This window comes from Conger conger, chromosome 2 (assembly GCF_963514075.1).
Source record: "Conger conger chromosome 2, fConCon1.1, whole genome shotgun sequence".
NCBI lineage: Eukaryota > Metazoa > Chordata > Actinopteri > Anguilliformes > Congridae > Conger > Conger conger.
Window position 1 is genome coordinate 59,026,768 of NC_083761.1, and position 23,163 is coordinate 59,049,930.

Here is a 23,163-nt window from a genome sequence, read left to right on the forward strand (position 1 = left end):
TCTCTCTCTCTCTCTCACACACACACACACACGCATACAAAACAAGCAAATGTAAACTTGTAATGCAAACTTCAAATAACATTACACCTGTGACTTACATTATTTGCTAAACCCTGTTTTGCTAGAGGAAGAGAAGAGCTTAGCCAACATAAATAGATCTTATCGGTAGTGTTTATTTATTTTTGCACTTTTGGTCACATCAAACATGGTTATGAAGATTATGATGCAGTTTGAAAGTTCCAAACGGAGAATGAAAAAATAAACCGTGGCAGAGGAAGAAACTGAAATGGAAGCGTTGGAATTTTCAGCATGTAAATCAAACAGCAAACAGCTGAGAATGCGGCAGGACATGTGTTCCTCAAGGGTTATATTATTCCCCACAGCCTCAGTGTGACTGCTGGAGAGAGTGAGCCCAGAGCAGCGATAGCCCTCCTCAAAAGCACAGTAAAACGGCCATCTCCCCCCCAGGGCTCCATTTGCTTAGCTCACTGTGCTGAGATAATTAAAGAGTTAAGTTCTTTACAAATGAGCATAGACCTTCTATGATGACATCAGTTGTTTTGCTCTCAAAGGTCACTTCTCCCATAAAATGTGCTTTGTGCAAAGCTAAATGAATATGCAGCAATGGTCAGAAAAATGCATGCATTATTTTCAAGACAAATCAGAGTTGTGGAGGGTGTTGAATATGATATTCATTATATTCATCCTTGGGTGATTCTGCCACACGTTGTTAGTTTGTCAAGTCACGACAGGATAATGTAAAGTTCTGAGCTTCACTTCCACCCGTGATACAGATCTGATTTTCTGACCACTCGCAGGTATCAGGGATTATCTGACTAATTCCAGGGGACTCCCAGACCTTTCAAGACAGGTTGGATGCCGAGCTAATGCAGATCATAAATATTTCCAGAAGGGGTTTCTTCTATCTGAGACAATTGCATCTTCAAACATTTTCCTAATTTCTGTATATTAAGAAGTGAATACTAGTGAGGATTGCACAACAAATTCAAAACTCTTTCATCTGTCACTTGAATGATTAATGTTGACATGTTTGCATGGATTTCCTTGGATTCATGAGATGTTTAAACATGCAACAAACATTGAACATGCACATAGTGAAAGCACACAGTAATACTGGAAAAACAGCTATTTGCGCTACTGACAGATCAATAGTGCTTCCTCTGAGGCAAGGTGGTCATTTGGATCTTCAAGATCTGCAGTGCCAGCTTCAGTGGCAAGAACATATTTTTCCCCTGAGGAACCCACTTAACATTGACCTTGGGGTTCATTGAAATTTTCATTATTGTGGCTTTGCAAATGTCTCTGTACTGTAACTGTCTATATTTACAGGCTGACAGTGAAACATTTCCTTCTAATCTGCAGACTGCCTCACTTAGACGTGACAATGAAATCAATTCAGTTTTGAAAGACTTCCTCCTTCGCTAACATCTGCTTCAGCCTGGGGCTCCTGTCTGGGACAGCTTGACAGAAGCCAGGATTTTACTGAGACCACATTCTACAGTATAATAAACCAACTATAAATAAATACATAAGACCTTTCATCGCCCCTTGCAGTTACATCAGTTTGAGACACATTATCTTTGGCACACATCTTCAATATAAACTGTCTGAAGTCCGTGGAAGGATTTTGCACGCTCATGCACAGAAAATACATTTTATATGGCATTTGCATTTTGACCAGCCAAATGTAGCTATGTCGCTGTTTCATTGCTATTTTAAGGGCACAGTATTCAATTAGTAATACCTACATAGCTACGTGCAATCTGCATACACCTTCCACACACAGGGACACAAACAAACATGCATAAAAATATGAAGGCTACAAATAACATAACTGTGATATCAGATCAGTTTGCAAACAAAAATGAAGTAACAAAAAGCCTACTAAAGCATTGAATATGTTTTTCAGTATGCCATCAAGTGTTTTTTGCTTTCCCTCAAAATCATAGCTCTATTGCACAGCAGTTTTTGTCTTATTACATGAAATAAAATATGCTATTTCTTGGTGCCTTGTTCTTTCTCTTTTATGTGCTAATCTGGCCAATATGGTGATTAAATGCTTTTGTCACATTCTTCACAACAGGAGAAGCAATTACTTCTTGGGACTGAATTCTGGGCACAGAGCCAGAGGGTTAAAGATCCAAACCCCAGGTGAGCTATTGCTGCTGTTTCAGTCTGATTGACTCCTGATTGCTTCTGCAAAAACTCAGCTGTATACCTAGCCTATATAAAGTGAATGTTAATAAGGATAATTTCCAAAAATGACTCTCTTTTGGTTAAATAAACAGAAATTAGTGAAGTAATAAAGCTAGGTTGAGCCACACAGTAGTCACGTGGCAGAAGGACATGAAAGGGAAACTTCGGCACACAACGACAGATCAAATTCCCTGTTATGGTTTCTAAAGTTTCTATTAATTTAACCTTTTCCTCCATCCATATCTTTTCAAAGTAGCTAGCAGTTGCAGGAAATTCACAATCTACATTTTGTACTTTGCTGCCCCAAATGGATGCTTTGTCCCAGCAATTTACATATTTCTTCTTACATCACTGCTCAATTATTTTCTATAGTAATGAAATAATATGAAAATTATATTTGGTTTATTGAAAGATCAGTAATCTTGCCATTAGTATAAAATGCTGTTCTGAATTTGAACAAATGTTTTGTTGAGCATAAGCAGGGTATCAAGTGAAATGTAACCTTTAGATGCTGTGCGGCCTTCTCCCCTCACAAGTTGAGCCTATTCTTTCCACCCAAGTTTGCATTTGCAAGAATTCTTCAACTTGTTCTATCAGTTTTAATATCATTTAATCGGTCACAGCCTGTATCTTTATAGGAAAGCTTTTGTTTTTGTGTTGAGTACATCAGGCCATACTATCTTTAGATCTTTAGATGTCTAAAGGATTAATGCTGCAGTGATGTTTGTGAATGTATCTCCTCTCTATTGCTGTTGTATGTCTATATTGTGATATGGAATTGTAATGCTGTATCTTGTTGATTATTACCTTTATTCCCTGGTCTGTAAATAGTATACAGTAAGTGTTTTTATCTTGTTGTCCTCTTGCTACTTGGGCTTGGTTGCGCCATATCCATTTCTTGGTGCCCTTTAGCCGATTCTGGACATGTAAATCTGGCATATAGTTTTTACCCTTTTAAGGATGTCCCTCCCACAAAATTACTAATGCGGCCATTTTATTGTTTGATTTTGTAATTAGGAGTCTAGGTAATATTACTTGTTAAAAATATTTTGTATTGTTGTATTAGTATAAAACGTCCTGTTTATACACATATAATGTAGCTAATTACATAAATGTTTTATTTTATTTGGCCCTTGCTCATCCTTATGAGGGGTGTAATTAAGTTTTGAAGGCTACATATATGCAGTTCTGTGCAAGCAGAGATTAAGCATTTAATGGAATAACAAATGGCCTCTAACTCTACTGCAAAAAGCAATTGGTAAAACACAAATGACAAGGTATGGCTATGATTATAGTAGTTAACAAGTCACAACAACAGCAATGACGGTAGTGTCTTTTCCGAAAAGAGTGGGTGACTGAATCTGAAATTTAAGCCCAGAGGCAAACTATGCAGAATGAATATTTATTTTACAAACTGTATATAATTTGCATTGCATTGCATTGCATTGTAGGTTCAAAGACAAAAGTGCAGTGAATTAAATCAAAGTCCCAGCAAAGTTAGTATATTCTTCTCTGGCCCTTAAGGGCTGCTATATGGGTCAGTACTTTGAAGTTCAGTTGCTAAAATGGCCCCATAAAAATAAGACATTTACAGAAAATTATAATTTGACACAGGAATCAGTGTTAACCATGTGACTGTACTACAGACTATTGGATTTAATGTCTTGTGACTGTAACAAATGAGCAAAATTCTAGTTAATATCCAGCTACAAATTCATAAAAGTGATGATGTCTTGCAATAAAATTATTCAAGGATGCACTCTTGTCTATATACAACTAAGCTTCGATGTACATAAAATATGATAAAAAAAGATTACTTATAGTTAGCTGGTATAGAAGCCACATAATTGCCAAGCAGTACAGAAACAAAATAATGTAAGATTCAGGGTCCACTGCAGTCCTCACATCACACAGACAGACAAGATAGCAGTGTGTCAGATTTAATATGCTCTTGTGTGAAAATGTAACATCAAGGGCCCTATTTTCCAGTTGGAGTCTGGCTTATTGTGATCTGGCATGCTGTTGATTTCATATTTTCAAGACGATCTTGACCCTCTGGTAATTTCAGGACTTGCCCTGAGCAAACAAGGGAGGATTGCTGCTGCTCGGGGTGGGTCAGTCAATATTGAGCAGTGCATTGCTATTTTGGTGTAGCTTATTGCAACTTTCCACCCGTCAGACAGGTCTACCATTTGTCCTTTTTCCAGCCACCTGCTCTACCCAGGCACAAGTCGCTATCTATGGAGTAATCTATTATACAGTCTATGTATAATTGCTCATTTCTAATTTCAGGGTTTACACATGCTCATGATCAGCCTATTCAAAAGCCAAATAATATTTTTCTTGGATCGTATGCTGCTCAGTTTGTTTCTGATATTGTAATTTGGTCCTTTGTGAAGTAAAATTTATAGTCCAAAATTCAGGTCAATAACAATTTATTAAAACAGCAAAATAGTCTTGATTACAGTATGAAACATATCAGGTAAAAGCAAGGCAGGGCAATTACAAATAAGTTTTGTGTGGGTACAAGCTTTATACCCCACAGTGCAGGTTCTGGCCCCTGACTGGATGACAGGCAGACGAACAGGCATTGTTACCTATGTATGTGATGTGGAATGAAGCCAATTGGTCATTGTCACCAAAGCATATTAGTAAACTTCTGTTTCAGACCCATTTAGCAGCCTGGCTTCCTCTCTGATGGTGCTGGGCTTTGTTTCTAACCCCCCTTGATCATTGAGTATGGTTGATGTGTTAGGTGGCTATCCAAGAACACTGAAGCATTAAATGTAGATTTAATGACAAAAACATTATTTTTTTTCGATAAATAAGCATCTTGGGAGAAACATATACAAAAATCGGCAGAACATCCTGTGCTGCACACACGGCTCTTTAAAGGGGATGTAAGAAGTACTGTAATGTCATGGCTATGAATGAAACCAGCTTCAACATTCCCACTGATATCATATTTAGCATAATCTAACCTATTTGCCTCTCGCTTGGACCTTCTTGCCTCTTGCCCAGAAAATACCAACAGTTTTAGCAAAACCCTTCTGGTCCTCTTGGAATTAGCTCAATTGCACTAGGGACATTCAATCGAGCACAGAAACGTATTTGAATCCAAAACACTTACATATTTTACCCAGGTCTGGTACTGGCGGGTAAAGCCAAAAGCTTAGAGAGACAATTAACTCTCAAGTATTTTAGCAAGGTGTACTTCTTGATTAGTATCCATTGGCCAGAATGCCGGGATAAGTCAGTATTTCATATGAATTCCTAATTTATGGAAAGTATTTTTGCTTTCCCAAGCTCTGACTGTAAAAAATGAAATACACATGTGATGTGGGATGTATGTCTTGCAATGCATAGACTGCTTTTAATGCACTAACATGGAATGCTTGTCTGATTGGCATGGAAATCTGTTTCTTATGGTCTCGCACCCTTTACATAGCCACACAATTCCTCAGATTCTTGGCTGTTTATCAGTGTCCTGATCAATGACAGTACTGTGAACTCTGTGCTTTCATCGAGGACTACATGCCACAGCACTGATAAGGAAATAAAATAAATAAACAGGAAAATAGTATTAAATACATTTTAAGATAATAAATATAAAAAATAAATTTACTAGAAAATGACTAGATATATATGACAAAAACAATGTGCACTTAAAATTTGCTGTTGGATAATAACTGTACAATTTACTTGTAAGCACACTGCTGAGCTAAAAACAATGCAGATTTATTGTGGCATAGTTTGAGGGTCTTGCCATCATCGATATTACATTTTTGACCATGCTTAGTGGCCTGTGCTACCTTCTTCAGTCCATAAGGTGTTGCATGAATCTGTACTGTTTTCAGTCCCAGCTAACGCAAAATGTTCTCACCATATTACTGGTACTGGAATGTTTTATCGTTGTTATAACATCACCACTAATAGAAATATAAAGTAAACTTGACAAAGCACCTGGAAACATATACAATAACTTTAAACATCCACTATATTGTTTAAACTATTAAACGTACAATATGTTAATCTTGCAGCTATAGAGAGTGTGTGAGTTCATTGTCATACTGTATGTACAGGGGGTATGGAGCAATGAAAATAAATTATAAAAATATTGACCATCATGATGACAAATGTGTCTCAAGACATCCTAATAATGGGGAAAGTCCACTGTTCCAACAAGCACCTCAGCTTTAATCACAGAGCAGAGCGCACACAGTAAACAAAAGCAAACAGTACAGATGAACTTGCACAGGAAGTGGTTGAGAGGGAGGGGCACAGTATAAATTGAGAACAAATGGAAGTCAATACTCAAAAATGGCAAACATAGTTATGTTATGTTAGGCTATGTAGTAAAAAAGTAAAGCCAAAAGTGTTTTGAAAGCCTTTTGGAATCTAGGTTCTGAAAGGAAACACAGGCAAGCATATGATGATAAATTAACTTGGGCAATAGGCAACTCTGTTCATTGTGACATCAGGAGAATCCATTCATACCATGGAGGAAAGCCTTTTAAAGCAGACGGTGTGGGACACTCTGGTGAGATTAACAGTTTCCTTTGAGAGCAAATCCCCTGCAGTTCTCTTCCTGTTGCTTGCCTCTCTCAGAGTAGCTTGGAAACAGGATAAGACTTAGTCTTCTTCACAGTTCAGGCTCCTCCTCTATTGCAGTCTAAGCTTGTGAACACGCTCTTTCATTTCAATGTGATAAACCATATGAGGATGGTACACTTCACCATGTTGAATACGGAACTGCTCACTGATTACCCCAAGGAATGTTATCATATCAATTCAAGTCTCTTTTCCTCCCAGCCAAACAATAAAGCATACCACAGGACATATTAGAATTAACCATGACCAGTGGGTTAGTAGAGAGAAATTTTGCTCTGCTGTTGACATTTTAACATGAGTATTTCCCACTTTTGGAGGCTTTGCATTTAGCACTTTGACCATCATTATCAACACTTCCAAGTTTTAAATAAATATTTCAGCAAGACAGAAGCTATTACACTATTCTCTGTTTCCCATTTGATGGCACTTGTTTCTGATTATTTGTCTTAGCGTCTTTTTCTACAGCCCTCTCATTATGGTAAACATTGTCTACTTTTCTTTTTTGCTTTTTAAAAATTTCCTTGCAATGGCCATCGTTGCATTTGCCTTAACTCCTTCATAAGCATAACGGCCATTAAATTCCAAACCACACCCAAATTCATTTCTGGGACGTCACTGAGGTGGGAGGAGGAACGCGAATACTGGGGTTATAGTTGCTTACAACTATTATACTTTGCTCTAGTCACGCTTTCTGCTATTCGTCGCCCGGGATCCACAATCTGGCTTAAACAGAACTTCAAGATTACGTTTTGTAGCAGTGAGTAGGGATATTGTATTTTACAGTATCGACTAAAACGTTTGCAATTGAAAGCGTTTAACAAGAAATAGTACAACTTGTTGCAATATGATATTTTATTATTACCGTAAAATTGTTCATGAATTAAGTGAGGTCCCGCAGTGCAGTAGGCCTATTGGTTAGCAACATACTTGGTTTCTAACTTAATTTAAAGCGGCGTTGTCTATGCTCGTTCTCATGTAGAAAAGTAAATACCCGAGGCTAGGTTTACGTTACTGTACCTACACTGATGTTGCGGATGTGACTTATAGCCAATGGTTTAGAGTTCCATGCCAGCTACTGTTGTTTTGCGGATGAATATTGGTGATGATATTAAGTTATTTATTATCAAGTATTAAATTAGGCTACAGTAAATTAGGCTACAGTGTCAAATGTTGCAACGACAAGTACCTTTCTTCGAAGTGTAGTTATTTTTTTCGGGGGCGGGTCTGTGGTAGGGTACTTGTGGAAGAAATCCTTTTGTATAAGTTTTTTAAAGAACACAGGACGCCTCCTGGTGTTCTTGGAGGGATTGATAGTGTTTAATTCCAGTGGAAATGATGCAGCAAGCTGCACAGCAGGGTTTCTGTTTGAATGTTTACAAGAAACAAGAACTAGAAGAGTTTGCTTGGAATTAGTTGCGAAGCAACTTTATCTCCATGTCTGCAGTTGTAAACTGATTTACATAATAGAGTCGTTGGAATTCTGGCTGGATTTTGGTTGTAGATATTTAATGTGTTGAGTTAATAGGGATTTGGTATAGGAACATGGAAATCAATAGCAGCATTCCTCAATAATCTCAAATGATACCAATTACTAATGATTTTTTTACTATATTTTACACTTTCTCTGAAAGAGATGATCGTTCATGAGATATGGCAGGTGGTGGAACAGCAGTTGTACATAGTCTAATACATGGCCAACATGAATAATGTGAATAAAATGATTTCTATGAATAGATGGTTTGTACAGAATCATGGAAAGATTTTATTTAGGTGATTTTCAACAAAGGGTATCAGCATCTTTGTATAATCAAATTTATGACATTAATTACATTGTTTTTGTGAAAAATATAGCTACGTATGTTATCTGTTAAAGTATTTATCAGTGTATTTCCTTTCTCTATTTAGGCAAGACATTTGCAGAATTTCCAGAAGGCCTTTCTTTAATCTAGAAAGGAATCTAGATTTCCATAGAAAAACATGACAGTAGCTCAGTAGCTTACCTGATGATATTATACAAGATAGATATTGGGCTGCCAAGAAACTATTTTATTTAAAATATTACAGATACTGTAACTTGTTTATGTTATTCAAATATCATGAAAATATTTGAATGCTACATTTACAAATGTGCTGTACTTTAATGATATTATGAGTATTTTCTTTGCAAAACTTATTGTGTACCTTTGTACAGTTATTGGACAACTCACTCAGATCATGTTAAAATTAAATTAACAGGTACAAGGTTTACAAAGCATTTGAATCATTGTGTAGTGTCCACCAACAAGCAAAAGAAAGATAAATAAGTGATAAATATTCTATTATTGTATTTGAGGTTATAAGCGAAGGAGGGTTTTCAAAATCAGATATATGAAGATTAATTAATTAATTGGTAAAACAAAGTTGAAAATGTTTCTCCTGGGTGACAGTTCTTTGTGGAAGTTTGGGCTAACTGAACTCATCTTGGTGTTTTCCCACGCTTTCCATGATGAGCACAAATGAGCATGGTATGTCTTGTACAGTACATCAGACAAAAAATGAAAAAAGTTATTGTCTTGGCTGGAAAGAATAAAATGGCTGGTGACATTTTGCCTCATTTGGGATAAGCACTGTTTGCGGCACTGTTCTCACATTAGACTGAGAGGAATTGTGTCCCTGGGAGCTTTCGATAGAACTGATGTTGTCACAGTCCAGATCAGGCATCTCTCTTTGGCTGTGGGAGAGCTGACAGGTCTTTGTGATTTTAAAACCTGATGAAAAACCACAGCTCTCTGACTCACTGCTGTTATCTTTAGGTTTTAGCTCAGTCATGCTGTAAGTTCAGCAGTGAAAGTGCCAGAGTGCACTTTCTTTTTTTGCTGCTCTTTGGAAATCCAGAGGTGGAAGTGTGAGTGACACAGAGGCACATGGGGGGGAAAAGGGACTTCCTTTCTCAGCTTACCCACCCAGCCAATCCCTTTTTTGTTGTTTTTGCCATTTAAATGAAGAATGTAGGCTAATCAAAAACATCTGTATTTGAATGCACGAGAGCAGAGTTCACAGGGCTTGTGTTTATGTTTGAAACCTTGGTAGTCTGCAGCATTTTAATCGGCAACTAAAATTTCTAGCAGGCTATTTCTGTTCTGGGAGTGAGACAATAAATTGCAGATGTCTGGGGTGAGTTTACCAGAGTGAGGCTGCAGGAAGGTGAAATTCTTCAAGTGAAACCTAGCCTGCAATGGACTTGGCTCTGGCAACTACATTGAGCAGGAGGACTGTGGTGTTTATATGTGCAGCTTTACTGCAGGGATCACACAGTGGCGGAAAGGGTGACAGTGATAGGCATAGACAGTGATACGCATGCGCGCACACACACAAAAACACACGCGCACGCACGCACGCACGCACAAACGCGCACACACATAGCACGTATGGCTTTGACATTAGGAGCACTGTGAACAGAAGCAGTTGGCACACAGAGATAGTAAACTTTGTGAAATCTGGTATTTTTATGGGGAGCCAGAACAAACCAATCCCAGGCATAAAGTCAGTGAGAATGAGGAGGGAAAAACAAGTCTACGAGACCAGCAGAAAATTGTCTTGATGCATTGCATCATGGTCAGGGTTCTGTTACAATTTATTTTCAGCACAGTATAGCTTCCAGATGTGTGAGGGTTTAAGCCTTTTAGCTGTTCTACAAACCACACAGGACACAAGGCTGATTTATGATATTTCACTGAATTAGAAACATATCTAATCAGTATGCTTGTCCTTGTTATGTGATAATTCAGATCCTGAACTCTTGAGCAACAGATCTAGTTTCACACATTACAAAATAAAATGAAACAGAAATTAAATGTCTTCAGGGAAAATGTAAATTAAAATGAATGGTAGGAAACATTCCTTGTAGTGAAGTGGTCTCATAATGTCATACTACACAGATAAAGATGTGATTTTTCACCCACTTAGAACTTCACTGTGGAATTTGTGGAGAACACACTCAAAGCCAGTTTTGTAGCAGGCATTTAGACAGTTTACTTTTCAACAGAAGACATCTTAAATTAAAGCACACGAAAGACATAGTGTTTAAAAAATAATAATAATTATGCACAGAAGGACATTAGATGTAGACTGATCTACATCTAAGATTGACATATTTTGTTACTTATGCTTAATATGCACTACTGTAAATATAGCTTCATTCATTTTCATCAGCTTTATACTTATCATTTTTCAGTTCTGTTGTGCTAGGCCAAACTGGTTTCCTAATATTATAATTCCTCTTAAGCATTTCACAACATGTCATAGACAAAGAGTAAACTATGAGTAGGGTAACACAGAAATGGATACATACACTTAGGCTAGGTACAGTGCATGGTATTGCTGTGACTTTAATTGGATAAGGAGACAAGTATCCATTTTGGTTCTGAACTGCTTTGGTTAGTAAGGATATTTTCCCTATTTACCCTGACAGCAGCCATGTTTCTCTTTGCTTGACCTTTCCAAGCGCTCATTTGAGTGTTAGCTTGTCTCTTGTGTGGCGTGAATCCAACACCCACATGTTTAAACCTATATCAGGAAGGCTGCCAGAGAACAACTTGGATTTTGTCATTTTCTCCAAAGATAAGCTCTGAATCTGCTCTGTTGCATACAGATAGAGAAGGAAAGAGCTGGGCTGGTCTATTGTATTGCAATAGATACCGTATGTTAATGCCAAACTGCACAACACAAGACCAGTACAGAGTATACATCTGGACAAAAGCATAAAAATGTATTTTGATGGCACTCAATATAATTCTGTAAATATTCTGGAGTTTCTTTAGGCTGTCTTGTTCAAGGTTCAGTCTTGTCAATGAATGGACGCTATATCCTGCGGGTGACTCAGAAGTGCATCAAAAGCTTTGTTAACACAGGAAGTGGAATGCTGATAAAAACAATCATGGCTGGAGGGTTTTAACTGCTTTGACTTTTTGTTTGGCAGTTTCACTGCATCCTTTTATCTTGGACAAGTTTCAAATTTTTTCCCTGAATTTGTGGTGTTCATGTGCACTCCATCCAGTTAAATATTTTCTTCATTACATATTTATAATAATGTTATGCTCCAATATAATTCCTTTAAAATCAATATGCAAAAGTTTTTTGCATATTGGTCAAGTATTTTGTTTACATGCAACATATTGACAATGATAAAAACATATATGGTATTTGGTAACTAGACATTTAGATATATCCTCTACCTACTGTATATCCTCTCAAAGGTATTTTTATTTGCAGTCATACCATAACCATAGTAGATGTGTTTTATCTTGAATATGTTCCTCGTTCAGCGCATGTAAAAGCAATGCATTTTAACTGTCTCAGAACAGCTCGTAATGTATCTCAGAAATCATATTTCATATCACTGAAGGAAAAATGAAAAGTGCACACAGGGCTTATTTATAAGCATCACATTCAATGCATAATTTGTTTCCTTTGAAAATCCACCCCAATATATTTTCCATATGCTTCCCCTGAGAAACAGAGGAGAAACAGAGAGTCTGAACTGGGAATTGAACTCTGCTTCAGAGTCTTTTCGGCAAAGCACAAATGTTTATCTTCTATCTACAGACACAGATGCTGTTTAATTCATGAAGAAGTTACTTCTGAGTGTTCTTTCGGTTTTGATTGCAATACTGTGTTGTGTTTCATACTTTAATACAGTTACAAATAAAATTAACTTTTGATTAATTGTAGGAAAACAGGTACTATTTCATGTATGTTTTAGAGCATCACAATTTAAAAAGCATTGGTAGTGTTATGGAAGCTTAAGTTAATTCAGCAAGAATAGACAGAACTAGATAGACTATTCTACTTTTCATTTACTGTATTTCTGAAATTCTAATGGGCAACTTTGGACAATTGTAGCTTGATAATTTGTTCCACACATTCACTGGCTGGGTGGCTGGTTTGAACATGTTTCTGAAGTACAGTTGAGACTGTGGCTTTTGTTGTTTAAAAATAACATGAAAACCAAATTCCAAGTCAGCATTTTCCATTTTCCACCAATCGGGCTACTCATTTGAAATATTACTCCATTTTGAATTATTTTTTATATGATTTTTTAAAATATTAGTTTAGATGGATCAGTTGCTATGGAATTAATTCATCCTGTATTTTTTCAATGCAAATGATCAAGTATTACATAATATGAAATTCAAATGAGTTTCTCATGCCCTAATGTCTAATAGAAAAATGAACATCCAAAATTTTTAAGTATTATTGCAAGAGGTCTAAATCTCCAGTTTACTAGTCCCAACTATCCTTGACCATTTTAATTGACTTTCAAAGTCACTTTTTTGTCCTGTGTTTCTGAGGCAAAGATTGATAAATCAATCAATTGCATTTAAACTGATGAAGGAGCTGTGAGAGAGGGTGAATAATTGAATTAAGTAACATGAGTTGAATGGGAAAAGCACCCTCCGGTATGGCTACAAGTAAATGATGGATCGTTATCTCATGATTTACAGCTCTCATTATGAGCGTGATGGAGCTTTACTAGTCTCAGTATCCTGCTGCTATGGCAGGGTTGACCAGCAATAGGTTTTATGATGAACTGTTCTACAGGGTCCACTGTTTGCATTTTTATTACTGATGTTGGAGGCACCCACTGAGTTCACAGAATATGTTATACGCAATGACATATTCCTCCTTGTTTGATGGTGATACTGTAGCTTCTAGTGTGGGCTGACCCTACTGGGTTTCATTTCATGCTCTTAAATAGTCACAGTGTAACTCCTACAATGGATATCTTTTCCCACACAAACCTAGAGGTGAGGATAGATTATCTCAAACAGTTGCCAAAACCTAGAAATTTCTATGGGTGCTCAGGCATTTATTTGCTTGCGTTTTTCTGTGCCTGGAGTGAGTGAGATACCGAGGGTTTCAGTTTTGTCTGGCTCTACAATCTGTCTTTTTTTCAAGCAGCACAACAATGTATATTTCTGTTTGAAAAAGCTGACATTATCTTTTCTTCATATAGAAAATTTATTTTCAATCACCAATACTAAGTACTTATGTTATTATATTACAATCTACCATAGAATTGGAGAGAATAAATTCCTTAATAGGACCTACTGTAGTTAATTTCGATAGTAACCCATTTTTTAAACATGACACAGACCACTTTCTTCAAAATGATTCATTTCTAAGGCGGAAACTCTTAGGGTTTTCAAGACCAGGCTTGATAATGTTCTAGATACTATCTAGGTTTTAGGTAAACTAAGTACGCATTTGATATGCTTTAGTGGTGGAAAAAGGAATAGTGCTTTACTGAATGCCCTGTTTTCATCATTATGTTATGTTTGGTTGTGTTGTGAATTCAGTAACATTTTGAACCTGTGTAGATACTCCTTCTTCCCCACACTGGTTCTGATATTACTGTAACCATATTATTTGCAGCTTCTTAGTATCAGCCCATGAATAGGTGTAGAGAATAAGCAAAAACTATGTTCCCAGAATTCATTATGGTCATTTTCCCGTGCCCGATATGTGTTCCTTATAAATTAGTGGTTCTTTGTGTGTTGAGAAATAATTTAATTCCTATGTGTTTGTTCTGGGTTTTTCTTGTACTTTTCAGCTGTACCACCATTGTGTTTCCCTTCCTATCTCCCCTTACTCTCTCCAGCCATGCAGTAATTGAAAATCATTTCATTTGTGTACTGAGATCACCAATTATCCCACTATTCTGAAACTACTTGCAATCACATTAGTACAATCAGGCAAAATAAATCTTTTCATGAAAAAAATGATATAGACACGAGTGCAGGTATTACATTTCCCCCCTCCTTTCATAATTTCTGGATTTCTAGTCCTGCTTAGTGAGCAGCAGGACCTCTGGCTGTTTCTTTCTGTTTAAAAAATTAAGAAAATCAGAAAAACTATGACTGGATGGCATGTAGCTATGCTTTGAAGCATTAATGGCGCTCGTATATTTTCAAGAAAGCGTGCTTTGGGTAGGACGCAACTAATGAATGTAAGACAATGAAACATCTTTTCGCTGATGTTGGCAATAACAATGCCAAAGTTGTGGGATAAGGGCTGGTTAGTGACAGCTTAGCTTGTTGATAGTCCTTCAGTTAAGTTGTAAAGTTTGCTAGTTAACATAGGGAACTAACTTTTATGACGTTTTGTTGGCAATTTTATTCTAAAACTCTGTGCTAACTCAGTAATCGTGCTTTGTGAAAAAGGCCCTTGGTCTGCCGGTGCTGAGCAGAGTGAACATGGAGGGAGAAACGGAAAATGGGGCAGGGGAGAGGGGACTGGGGTTTTCACTTTGGTCATAGTGATACACGGTTATTCAGTCTTTCATTTATTCTGGGCTTGACTATTGCATTTCACTCAGTACCTGTGTAAACCACCAAGCCCCCCCTCAAGGCTGCAGCAGGTACAAAATTCAGCAGCAACCAGCGAACTGACATCGCCCCAAATCTTACATCCCTGTATTGGCCTCATATCATGAGTTACTTTAAGGCAAGGTATGGGTTAGCCCGCAATTATACTGCAGAGCTTTTAACCCCCTACAGAACAAATTATTGGTCTAATAATGAAGGCCTTCTGATGACTTCCAAAATGACATTGGGTCTTTGTGTCCCAGAAAACAATATTCCTGAAGAGATTAGAGCAGCAAAGTTGGTGTTTTATTTTAAGACCCTTTTCATTCATTCATTCATTATCCTAACTCGCTTATCCTGAACAGGGTCGCAGGGGGCTGGAGCCTATCCCAGCATACATTGGGCGAAAGGCAGGAATACACTCTGGACAGGTCGCCAGTCCATCGCAGGGCACACACACCATTCACTCACACACTCATACCGACGACGGGGATTCAAACCCAGGACCTCCTTGCTGTGAGGCGGTAGTGCTACCCACTGCACCATCTGTGCCACCTTTTAAGACCCTTTTGGAATATATATACTCATGAACTTCATTTTAATCCCATATCAGCTATTATTTATTGTGCGCTTTATTATAATTATTATCATCAGTCCTTGTTGCTATTCCTGCTGATATGTCCGTGAATATTATAATAAGCATATAATTGTTTCACTATGGTACACATGTAATAAAAGTGCTGAATTAAGTTGTCACTATTATCATTAGAAGTAGTACATTCGTGTACTATATAGATCTCTTAATTAAAAAGCAAGAAGCAGGGTGAAATTAAATTGTTGCGCTGGCTTATGACATATAACTTGGTTTCTTCAGAATTGCTGGTGGTGTGAAAGCGTAGTGAAATGGAAATTAATCTAAAGCTGACAGCTACAAACTCCATGCAACAAATGGTTAACTATTTGTGTTTTAATACCATACTAACCACACAAACAAAAACGCTGCCTTCTTTCTTTTTTTCGAATATGGGAATATTGTTATTTTATTGTGGACTAATAAACAGAACTGATAAATGGTTTCTTTTGAAGCAGCGAAAAACATCCAGTGGGACAAAATGATAGCAATTGAATTTTGTTCTTTGGGTGTAATGTGTCATTATATTTTGGGAATAGGGATGCAAAATAGCCTAAAAACAAGTGAGATAAAAAAAATGCTAAGCAAATTGGTATGCAATGGTCAGATCTCTTTCTGTAACATTGCCTTCAGTTGTTTTTCTCATTATCTCTGTATTTGTGGTACATTGATTAGTGTCCATTCTTGGTTTGGTTTTATGAAAGTGCAATCCTACATTTGTTTTCCTATGCATTCATGGTTATGCAATGCTTATATGTAAAAGAAAAAAAGGCTTTGTGGAAAGTGCTCACTCCCCACTGAACCGGTGGCTATGTACTGTACAGGCCAAGAGCTGTGAGCCCTTGGTGGGCTACTGTGCTGGACTGGAGAGCTCTACTTTTCTGGCTGAAATTTTGACTTTTTGATATGAATTTGACAGTTCTTCCTGCAGACACATGCTGTTAACAATTATTAATGAATTATTATTAATTTGTTAAGGGGAGGAGAGTTCAGTAGAACTGCCAGCCAGTTTTAAGAAGAAAACAAAAGCTTATTCAATCAAAAGGGTTTGGGGAAAGTATAGTGATTTAAGAGATTAGCTTTGAGCTGGGCAGAATACTTCTATTTGCCTCAAACTACAGGGCTGCTAGGTCTATATAAAACTCCTCTTAATTGTGCTGCCTGGCTGACAGTCCAAGAGAGCTCAACTGTTCCACAACCACAGACTTAATAGGCTAAATAAGCCAATAGCCCCAAAGAAGTCATTTTGTACCCACAACCAAGTCTAGAATGTACCCCAATTTGGCGTAAATACTGCAACCATGATGGTAGGAGGTATGTAGTGAAACTAAAACATGTATTGGCCTGTACAGCAAGTCCTTCCTGACATCATGAAGGGCCTGGATGCAGTCACTCAGAGTTCAGAGATAAATTGAACTCATTTAATCCCCACATAGGAATAGATGGAAATGTTTAGACTGATAGAAGTTGATACTGCAATGCTTTTGCTTTCTCATACTGTTGCTGATGCATAAAAAACCCATACAACACCGTCTGGATTTACCTTTTACCTTTACAGTCACTTTATTGTATATTACAGTCACTGTATTGAATTAATATATTATACATTTCTGTCAGTGTCGACGTGTTAAAGGATACATGTAAAATCTTTTTATGATACTGTGAGAATTATATGGGCAATGAGAAGCCTCAATCTTACATGAAGTCTAAGATTAAAGAGAATCGACATTTACACATCAAATGTGACTGTTTCTGCTCTCTTTTTAGGCTCTGAGCCACGGACCATCACTGAGCCATGCTGATAATACTTGCCTTCATCATCCTCTTTCATGTACTCTCAGCCATCCTGCTCTTCATCGCAACAATAAATAATGTAAGTGAACAACAAGGTAATTCTCCAATGTGATCAAAGTGACAAATATATTGTCTATCCTTCCATAAATTAAATATATTGTAAATATGTGCTGTTTTGGCAAATATAATAATACAGTACATACATATATTTCACAAGCAATGTTTTTAATGGACTTAAAAGCCTACTTTGTGTATCTAGCCTGAAAATATTACCCACTTCATCATCATTCCATAGAATTGTTATAATTCATATAATATCATTTTGGTTTGAAAACTGAGAGTTAATGGTAGAATATTGGCTGGATATGATGTGTGTAATAATGTTAGTCACCCAATTGCTTTACAATAATGCAGAATTTGAACCTTTTTTTGCGGTGAAAGAAGGCACAAACTGCCTAAGTAGGTTCCATTTCTGTTTATGACAACCTTTTGTTTCCCGATTAAATTTCTAGGCCTGGTGGGTATTAGGAAACACCTACACAGATCTGTGGTACTCCTGCAATGCCACTTTGTGCAATCCCGTTGAGAATAGCCACTCCAGTGCAGCAGGTAACCAGCCTCAAACCTATAGTACCTGAAATATGACGTCATTGTTTCATGAAACCAATTCCACCAAACCAAAGTCTGCTGATGTAATTTCCATTGTTTGTGTTGTCATAGGGAATGTATTACAGTACATTGTAGCATATCACACCATTGTTGCCCTTCTGTGATTTACTTCGTGTATCGGTATTTTTAGTTGGCTAGGTAAGCAGTGTTTGGATAGTTAAGTTTGGTCACTTTTGCTTTGTTGTTTGTTTGTTTGTTTGTTTGTTTGTTTGTTTAAAAAAAAAAAAAATCAAATAGGCCCTGGTCCTTATCTTTGTTGTACAGGTAGCAGTTGAAATTGTACTTCCCTCTAGGGTCTTTCAGCGCACTTATCCCTGATTATGGGTATGTACTTTGTTGTACGTCGCTCTGGATAAGAGTGTCTGCTGCCGTTAATGTAATGTAATGTAATGTAATGTAATGTAATACCATTAAAAATTCTTTTTTACAATACAGGCTACCTCCAGGCTGTCCAGGCGACAATGATACTGGCCACCATCCTATGCTGTGTTGGCTTCTTTGTGTTCATCCTCCAACTTTTCCGTCTGAAGAACGGAGAGAGATTTGTCTTTACTGCTGTTATTCAGCTGATGTCTTGTAAGTTAATTGAATGGCAATTCAATATTTCAAATATCACACAGATGTGTTAAAACAACACATAACAACGCATAACATCATTGTCGTTTCATAATTTCTCTCAGAAGTGCAATTATTTGCATGGCTGGTCATTTGTCACAGAAGTTTTTCCGTGGTTGTTTGAGAGTATAACTAATCAAAACACACACAACCCTGTTTTTATTATTTTAACAATGCCAGTTGAGCATGCGCTCTCTCTAACAATGTTCTGTTAAAAGCAAAAAGCATGTCTTTCCGGGATGTTCCTATCATTATGGTTGAGCATGTTATTTCAGTCATTTCCCACTGCTTCGCATGAGATTTTGTTTAATTTAATAAATTATTTTCTAAATATTCTCTGTGACAAACACCCAGCCTTAATTTTTGCTTCGGTAAGTGCGTGAACTTTAGTTAATTTGATAGAATAATCAGCCACACTTATAATATCTCTGCCCCTTTATTTGCGACTGTGTGCTTTTCCAGCCCTGTGCACCAGTTTCATACATACAACGCATGTTTCCTGGGCAGAAAGCATATTGTTAAAAACTATCCCTTTGTAACAAAACTGGCAGCATTGTATATTGCATATTAGTGTTGAAAGAAACGTAGTAGTAACAAAAAGTGTTTTTGATATTAACACATTTTTTTGAGAGTGGCAAGCAAAATGATTAGTTTTAGCTTTCAATTTAGCCTTCTCTTTTGTCTAATGTCTTTCTCTTCTCTTATTTTTTATTTTTCAAGGTTTTTGTGTCATGATAGCAGGCTCAATTTATGCTGCTCAGCACGAAAGCTTCCAAACGGAAGATTTCAAAGACGGGACCTTCAGCTACGCCTTTATCTTAGCCTGGGTTTCCTTCCCTGTCACTCTGTTCAGTGGCCTGATGTATCTAGTCCTAAGAAAACGCAAATAGTTCACCTCAACCAAACACCTCGCTGGGAGTAATAAACTGCATTTAAGCAAATCTTGTATATACTTTCAATGTATAATGAAATTAGTGTCAAAAACAAAATAGATACTACAAAATTTGTAAAACAGTAGAATACTGGAAATATATTCAATGGTAGGAATGGTATTATGTAGAATATTAACCCCTAAATATATCATTTTACCCCCATTCTGTGAAGACATGTTATGTTATGATGCAAAGACTTAGAAGCTGTGGAATAGTATGAAGATGTGTAAACAAAAATGTTATGATGGAAAATGTGGAAACTATTTGTTTAAATCCACAGATGTACTGTAACGTTAAAGGAACTGACATTTTGTTGCTTAGTTGATTGAACTGAAGTTGAACCTATGCCAATTTGTCAGATTGTGTAGCAAGGGCATGTTTTATGATTATATTCCCAGACAAATATATGGCAATAATGAATTCATTCCAAAAAAGAAATATGCATAAATATGAAATATGCAGCCACATTTGCAGATCACTAGCTCTTTCTTGAAAATGATGCTAAGTGCTGAAGTGTTTTGCATATTATGTACAACAATTATAAAAATTTGTTCCATTCCATAAATCATGTTATGTGAATAATGTCAAATTGTTCTTGACCAAGTTAATGTAGCAGCAATGGTGAAAAAGTTGTATATATTTCAATTTTTTTTTTTTTTTTTTTGTTTAACATAGGTTGTGAAGATACATGAAGCAGGTTCATTATTGGTTTAAAATAACTATTTAGATTATGTTTGGCATCCTTGTACCCCAAGCTATTAAAAGACAAGTGAGTACAGAACTTGTGTAAGAGAGGGGGAATGGCACTGTTACTATGTGAAACCATTTGCAGGAATCAACCATTACCTCTTTTCTTTATTTGCTTACACATTAAGTTCAATTCAATTTAATACGTGTTTGTTTCTCAGTTCTCTTGGCAATCATGCAATTAACAGAAAGACCCCTTTGCAAATTTACAATTTACAATTTGAAGTTTGAATAATTTGGAGTCATTTGGAGTCATTCATTTATTCAAATATGTGTAGATTTAAACAAGGATACACAGTGGATTTAAGGCCAAAAGCCCATAAATATATTTATTTTATAGACTGAAGCAATATTTTGCTGCTGATATTTTTGTAATGAAGTATTATTTCAATAAGCTTGAACCTTTTAAGCATTGCTACATGCCTACAAGTCTGTTATTTGTTAACTTTGAACAGTGTTCATTAATGAAAAAATATTTTCAATGATTACATCTCAAAATTGGTCTAGATGTGTACCATTGCATGGTTATAACTGTGACAGGGACAGAAACTAAAGTTTTTGCATTTTTGTGAATCAAATTAAAGTGATTTTTATGACAAATATGAACATTCTCCTTTCTTGAGTTGCCTTGGCTTTCACATTTATAGACAACAATATTGTGCATTGTCGCATCACAGCAAGAGGTTCCTGGGTTTGAATCGCTTTCTGTGTCCTCCCCATTTCCATGTGCATTTCCTCTGGGTACTTAGGCAGTCATTAGGCTCTTGGGTTTAGACATTCACTCAGCACAAGTGCTTTTGGAGAGCCCAGAGACCCAGCTTGGTGATATAATCCAAACATCTACATTGAGTCCCCAGGCGATCAGGTGGATCTTAGTGGGGTGAACCCATCAGCCTAAAATGGAGGCCATTTACGTCAGGGCCCTACAACTGTGACAGTAGGGAGTATTGACTACTGGGCATGCAGACCAACATTACCAGGTTTCCAGACACCATATTACCTGATGTTACCCAGCTCAGTTCACCACTGAGGAAAGATCCAGGGATGGACAAAAATTCTGCTCTTCTTGTCATTTTAAAATGTATTCTTATAAGCATGAAAAACATCCCATACAGACAAGCTTCCATAAGTAATACAATCTCAGTGTATGGGATGAAATTGTGGTTGATTAGTTCATTATGTGAAAATAAATCCAGTTTTAGATGTGAGATTAGCAACCTAAAATGGCATCTATAGAAAGATATAGGACCTTTAGTGGAGAAAGAAAACCTGCAGATGCTTATTTTATTTAAGTTCTGAAGAACTGACTTAATGCTGTGGATTTGTATCTTTGCCACTATTATGAATGAACAAAATAGCTGTAGAAAACTACAATCTAATTGATAACAACTTCAGTTGCTTGTTAGATTTAATTCATTCTCCTTCATCTTCAGTTAACCACAGAAGAATACATTTTGTTATAGTAAGAGGTTTTGTTTGGGACAGTTCACAGTTGTTTTCAACTACTGCCACCCATTGCAATGCATGATACCCTACATTTGCATACATTTTCAAGAAATTTCAAATTAGAATCCAGGCAAAATACAATAAACATACACTCTGTGAGCAATTTATTAGGTAGACCTGTACACCAGCTTGTTAATGCAACTATTTAATCAGCCAATCATGCGCGCATGATCAAGACATGGTCAAGAGGTTCAGCTGTTGTTCAGACCAAATGTCAGCATGGGGAAGGAATGTTATCTAAATGACTTTGACTGTGGAATGATTGTATGTGCCAGACAGGGTGGTCTGAGTATCTCAGAAACTGCTACTCTTTTGCAATTTTCATGCACAACAGTCTCTAGAGTTGTGAGAATTGTGCAAAAAACAAAAAACATCCAGTGAGCGGCAGTTCTGCGGGCAAAAACATTATGAGAGTTTTTTAGAAAAACGTTAATGAGAGAGATCAGACGAAAAGAGCCAGACAGGAAGATGACAGTAACGCAAATAACCACACATTACCACAGTGGTATGCAGAAGAGCATCTCTGAACACACAACACGTCAAACCTTTAAGTGGATTGGGTGCAGCAGCAGAAGACCAATAAGTCTACAAAATAAGTCTAATAAATACCCAATAAAGTACTCACTGAGTGTAGATGCACCACAGACATTATTTTATATAACATTAAAACACTTTGTACTTTATCGAACCTACACTAAATCTGTTCCCATCAAAGATTGTTAGCTGTGTTCTATAGCTCAGTGGTTCATTGACATAGAAAATGAGACCATGCCCTTGTACTGCCACACTACTGCAATACCCCTCTTGCCAGTCTCCCTGCTTGCTTCACTCGGCCTCCCACAATAGCTAATACAAGACAAACCCCTGCAGCCAATACAAGACCTGTCTAAAATCATTCTCAGGTTACAACCTTTTTTATGTTACTTCACTGCCTACCTGTTAAGTTTAGGTTTAATACATTGGTACAAGCCTAAAGGGCAGTGAATGGAACACCTCCACCACACCTCCAATTAAACTTCAGACCCAGCCATATCTGATCCACAGCATCCAAAATCTGGCTCTCCTTTCGCTGTGTGGATGCTTCAATCTATTCCTA

At 37.0% G+C, this 23,163-nt stretch overlaps 1 protein-coding gene across 1 annotated transcript; it reads left to right on the forward strand.

Annotated features, from left to right (window-relative positions):
• The first annotated feature begins 7,451 nt into the window (after nt 1-7,451).
• LOC133122331 (epithelial membrane protein 2-like) lies at nt 7,452-21,161 on the forward strand. Its single transcript, XM_061232268.1, has 5 exons — nt 7,452-7,585; nt 17,572-17,677; nt 18,111-18,207; nt 18,703-18,843; nt 19,603-21,161. The coding sequence occupies exons 2-5, from the start codon at nt 17,600-17,602 to the stop codon at nt 19,770-19,772; spliced, it is 486 nt and encodes a 161-aa protein (XP_061088252.1). The 5' UTR covers nt 7,452-7,585; nt 17,572-17,599; the 3' UTR covers nt 19,773-21,161.
• Nucleotides 21,162-23,163: the final 2,002 nt, after the last annotated feature.